The sequence below is a fragment of the Saccostrea cucullata genome, unplaced genomic scaffold (genome assembly GCF_032062105.1).
Source record: "Saccostrea cucullata isolate Sc308-1 unplaced genomic scaffold, CSIRO_AGI_Scuc_v1 ctg6155, whole genome shotgun sequence".
Taxonomy (NCBI): Eukaryota; Metazoa; Mollusca; class Bivalvia; order Ostreida; family Ostreidae; genus Saccostrea; species Saccostrea cuccullata.
Window position 1 is genome coordinate 31,001 of NW_026929050.1, and position 5,482 is coordinate 36,482.

The window sequence follows — 5,482 nt, forward strand, 5'->3', positions numbered from 1 at the left end:
TTTTTTTGCTTGTGAACTTTTTCAGGTAAGTAAAAAAAAAATTTCTCTGGCTGGCCCCCACTTTCAAAATTGATGCTACGCCACTGAAGTGACAATTAGTCACTACAGTGTATGGATTTAGATATTTGGTACACTTACCTGAATGACTATTCCAAACTCTCCCGGTACCCAAGCACCATCTAAGCTAACTGCAATACTTTCTTTACTCCTAAACAATAATATTTTTAATTAATGACATAATTTTGAAAGAAATTGTTGCAAGTAAAAGGATAACAACCGTAAAACCAGAGTGTTGAGATCGGTAAAATTGAGTATCGTCAAAAATTAATTGCATTTTATTAGTCATTTCTTCTTAAGTGAGCATTTTAAAATCGGTAAATTACATCTTGCTAAACATACTGCAAGGCAGCATGGATAGTGAATATGTGACACGGTTGCCCTTGCTTGTTTTCTTTAAGTATGTGTGTTTACTTGTGTGCATGTGTATGTTTGAGAATAGAGATTCACCTATGGTTTTATTTGGCCTTGTGAATTCCCGAAACTGCCTAGTTTTAGTTAACAGCGCATTAACCCTCTGGCTGCGACGTCAACGTAAAGAAAATGTAACGTCACTGCGAGATTAAAACGACGTCACAATTTCTTTTACATTCTTTCGCGGAATTTTATTCCAGCTCAGTGCTAAGTGCGCGTCTTGCATAGGCAAGCGTATGTGAAAAGCTATTCATTTGTCAAATTAAAAATACTTAAAAATTCTTTATATATACTTTTGACTCACTTTTAATCATATTTATTTAATTTCCGAATTTTCCGATCAGGCCCAAGCAAACACCCATATGAAAGTCCATCCTGTCCATTTTAGTGCGCAAACCTCTATTTTGTCTGTATATGATGTAGGCATTAGCTATAAAAAGTTTGCTTCGTTTAATAACAGTGTAATATACATATGTAAAAAATGATTGGATTATCTCGATTTTTTGTGCTTATCTTGTAAGCGCAAGAAAATTGACAATACCGTTTTTTTTTTTTTTAATAAAAACAATGATTATCTTTATAATCAAAATTATAATAGATATGTTTAGCAACTAAACTTTCTGCTTTCATAGTTCACGCTTATATTAAGTTTAAGGAAGGGGGGGGGGTTAAAAATCCTAATCTAGTAAGAAACCTACAGACAACTCTCAGAAGAAGGTTGAAGAGTATTCGTTTCCACATTTTGTTTGACCTTATAACTGGGTCATACAATTCTAAACTTTTGTCAGACAGGTCAACACCACCCATCTTTTTGTTGTACACATAGTTGACGGCTGGCATGCGAACTTCTACTCCTCGGGCGTTCTGTGTTGTGATAACACTGTAACACAAATGCAAATGTTTACCTCCCTTATACAGGCACGTTGTATCATTTTTGAAAGTGGGGCAAAAATTGTTTCACAACCAAATTTTCTTTATACATTAATAAATAACCATTAGCTAGACCATTATACTACAAAAAGTGTTGGGGGGGGGGGGGCGCGCTACCATTTCAATGAACAATTATCTATATATAGAAAAAGTAAATGTTTGGGGAAAAGGGGGTAGCACACCACACCCACACCCACAGTCGATAATACGTGCCTGCTAAATCTTTTGATTTTGTTTCAACAAAAAATATTGATGATGAAGATGTTTCTTGATAAAGATGAGGGTGATGACATTAAAGAATTTTCTGAATTTTCATTTTCTTTCTCGAAATTTTATCATCTTAATTATATATGGTGAAATATTAAAATTACTTTGGCTTAGACAGAGTGGACATAAATGTTACTGTTCTTCGGTCTCCGTAACATAGTGCCATAATAGGCCCACTTTGTTTTACAATAATCTCCCCTCGTTGTAGCTTCAAGCCCTTTAACGACTTGGGCATTCCCTTTCTGTACACCCTTACAGTGCCCGTCATGTAAGTGTTAGCCTCAAAAAGAGCCGAACAAAGAGCTGGGCTTGAGAAGTAGTTGTCACAGACCAGATGGTGATATCTGTACAGATAGGGTTGGATGAGCTGCATTACCACATCATATCGAACACCGTGACGACTTCGTGTGGCACTCTCTTGTCTACCTGAGTGTGTACAGGGTTTTTAAAATTACTTATAAATATTATACAATGAAATAAGCCCTTTTTTGTTTCAATTTAATAGGTAATCTTAAAATGAACAGGGTCGTATAAGGCGTTCGCAATCCCACTATTTTTTTTAACAATGATGAATTAGGCCAAACAACAACAAAAAAAATTAATCAATAGTTATCAGGCATCGCCGTATCAAGTCAAACACTGACGCATTGATCAATTTTCTTGATATATTGAAAAAGGAAATAACTTAATTTTCTACTTTTTTCAAGTTTATAAAGAATATTTAGTTATTCCCCTTTTCATAAAATGCTAATAGTAGACGTTTTTATTAGATAATACATTTCTTGTTAATACAGTTTTTTATGAATTAACTTTAACATGTTTAATTTGTTTGGAATAACATTATTTAAAGTAAAATGCATATTATAAATAATAAGAGAACAAAATAAGTAAGAATCACTTGATATCATCGTTTTGTTGAACATTGACATGAAAAAAAGGTAACACCTGCTTCAAAAAAGAAAAAGAACCGGCCTGCCGCATTGAATTTTAAAGAAATCAAGCTGAGAAACTATTAATTTTTTATGGCCTTGGATGCATGGGTTAGATTCAATGTCTAAATACAGCAATGCGTATAACTTTTATGATCTTTTGAAGTATATGCACATGAATTTATCAACAGATTTGATAGTCTAAACCATTAAGAACGCCAATTCTGTAAATATACAGTAACTCCATTTGCGATTTAATAAGCCTACTTAATACCAGACCATTAGTAATATAAACTTTATGGTATTTTCTCATCGTCGGAACCCACGGGTTTTCTCTCCGTTACACTGCATTTAACCCGTGGGAGCATTCGTCGCATCAAGCTCGTACTTATGAATTATTCATGAGAAAAATCGGTATCGTTCATTGGTTGAAACGAGATTCCGATGAAGGTCTCTCGGAATGGTTGGCCAATCAGAGAGCTTGTTATAAACACCAATCGCATCATCATTAAAGATGGCTACCGTAAAGAGCATGTTCAACCTGACCGAGTTAAAGAAATTCCAGAGGGCTGCTTTGAGTAATTTATTGAAAGGGACCGACGTTTTTGTAAGCGTGAAAACGGGTGCTGGGAAGTCTATATGTTACCAGGCTTTCCATACGATGTGGATGAAGGAGAATCCAGACAGTCGATGCACAGTCCTCGTGGTATGCCCTCTGATAAGCATCATGAAAGAGCAGACCGATTACTTGACTGGCCTTGGGTTTTCGGCAACTTACATCGGCAGAGATGTGGAAGAAGGTGACGGTATTAAACGAGGGGATTACGACTTTATTTTCTCATCGCCAGAAGCTGTTGTTGGGAATCCTGAGTGGAGGTCGATGCTTCTTGGTCCTGCAGGAGAGCGTGTTCGTCTTCTGGTTATCGACGAGGCTCATACTGTTCTACACTGGTAAGTCAAGAAAGTTAAAACACAAGCCTATTAATTTTATCCATAAACTTGTTTTCTTATCTCACGGGAGAGTTAGTCAGTTACAATGCCCTTGGTATTTTTTTCAATATTTCCTTGAAATTAGATTGGAAAAAATTTTGTAAAATTATATATATATCTTGACTCATTATTGAACTTTAACCTAATTATGTGTAGTTTGGTCAAGCATGTTGTTTACCTAAGAAGGTGTGACTTTTTTTTGTCAGAGTGACACCATTAGATAAAAAAAAAATATTTAAATTTTTAACAGAAAAATGTTTTATCCTTTAAAAAGACCTAAGACTAATATTGATGTTTATATAATGGCAATTACATGAACAATTTGCAACCTCATATATTTTAGGGGAGAAAGTGATGGAAGTGAAGAACCATTCAGGCAGTGGTATGGAAAGCTGGGTGAGCTGCGGTCGTTACTGGAATGTCCTGTTCTTCTTTTGACAGCAACAGCAAACAGATCAGCGCGCAAGAAGTTGCAACAGAAATTCAGCATGAAAAATTGCCATGAAATTATAGACAATCCAGAGCGTGAAAATATTAAACTGTTTGTTAAAAAGGTAAAAAGTTCCACACCACTTGATGAAGTATTTAATTTTGTTATAAAATTGCTTAAGGAAAAGAAAGAATTGTGTGAAAGGTTCATAATATTTTGCACATCTATCAATGCCTGTGGACAAGTTGTGTCATTATTAAGACTCCACCTACATGAAGAAATAAAATGTGTACAAATGTATCATTCAAAGACCCCAGAATCTATCAAAGAGGAGATCAGGTTAGATTTAGAAAATGCTGAAGGAAACATTAGAATTTTAGTAGCTACCTGTGCAGCTGGTATGGGTTTAAATTTTAAAGGTGTTTATATGTTAAAAATTATGGTCCTCCAAAGGATATGGATTCATTTGTCCAAGAGTTTGGAAGAGCAGGGCGTGATGGCAAGACCTCCATGGCTTTACTTTTGTACAAAGGTAAACAATGTAAGAATTTAGATAGTGATATGAAAAATTACATCAATAACACAGATCAGTGTAGACGACAATGTTTGTTGAGTGCTTATAATTGTAAGCCTTCACCCTGTGTTAAACACTTATGCTGTGATGTATGTGACAAAAAATGTGATTGTACGAATAATTGTTCAGATTATCAACATCCTTATTTTGAATATGTTCTCTCTGATATTTCTACTTCAGATTCAGATGATTCTGATAGTATAGATCTTCTTGATTTAACAATTTAATATGTATGTCAAAAAGCGTTTGTAAAATTACGTAAATTAAAGCAAGTACTGTATCTTCAATTGATATATATAGTCTATAGAGTATATTCAAGTTTGGACTTCCAAATTACTGAAACATATCCATGGTATGTGAGATACAAGTGTTTGAGGTTTAGATGCATCTGCTGTTCTATTCTCAGTATGCGTGTATTTTTGGATTTTATAACCAATTGATACCTTAACTGAAAGCATGGGATGAATTTTGTTGTTGAAGTCAGAAATTTTTCTTCATTTAGACCACATAAAATTTTTTTTAAAATGTATAAAAGAAATGTATTATTGAACAGTTGTTAATTTGTATTTAAAAATAATTAACATGAACATATATGAAATACTTTTGATTATACTTAGTTTAACTGTGATTGATTAAAACTTTTGAATTTAATTCTCCTCTTGTCATCAATTACATAAATTCATAAATGTGTCACAATATTCACTATGAGTTGATGGTTAGAGGTTTGATCTTTTGTCAAAATATGACTTGTCTTTTAAAATATAGAAATACACTTTATCATTCAAGTTAAATGCCAAAATAGATTTGATGACTACACCCCTACTCCACTTTCATTAAGGGCTCCAAATGACCCATGAGCACAACAAAAATTATGCCACTAAACTTGCTAAA

General features: G+C 34.0%; 1 protein-coding gene and 1 pseudogene across 1 annotated transcript; one reads left to right on the forward strand and one right to left on the reverse strand.

Annotated features, from left to right (window-relative positions):
- Window positions 1–791: 791 nt before the first annotated feature.
- LOC134279681 (piggyBac transposable element-derived protein 4-like) lies at window positions 792–2,059 on the reverse strand. The gene is made up of 3 exons (XM_062762107.1): window positions 1,773–2,059; window positions 1,170–1,351; window positions 792–901 (listed from the first exon to the last, which is right to left on the reverse strand). The coding sequence occupies exons 1-3, from the start codon at window positions 2,039–2,041 to the stop codon at window positions 792–794; spliced, it is 561 nt and encodes a 186-aa protein (XP_062618091.1). The 5' UTR covers window positions 2,042–2,059.
- Window positions 2,060–3,073: 1,014 nt separating this feature from the next.
- Window positions 3,074–4,229, forward strand: LOC134279682 (uncharacterized; annotated as a pseudogene).
- The last annotated feature ends 1,253 nt before the right edge of the window (window positions 4,230–5,482 follow it).

Excerpts from the sequence above, each read along its gene's own strand:
- LOC134279681 (XM_062762107.1), bottom strand. The coding sequence starts at position 2,041 with ATGCAGCTCATCCAACCCTATCTGTACAGATATCACCATCTGGTCTGT. Across the intron at positions 1,352-1,772 it reads TCCACTCTGTCTAAGCCAAA|TGTTATCACAACACAGAACG; the intron begins GTAATTTTAATA and ends TTTGTGTTACAG. Across the intron at positions 902-1,169 it reads CCTTCTTCTGAGAGTTGTCT|CTAATGCCTACATCATATAC; the intron begins GTAGGTTTCTTA and ends AACTTTTTATAG.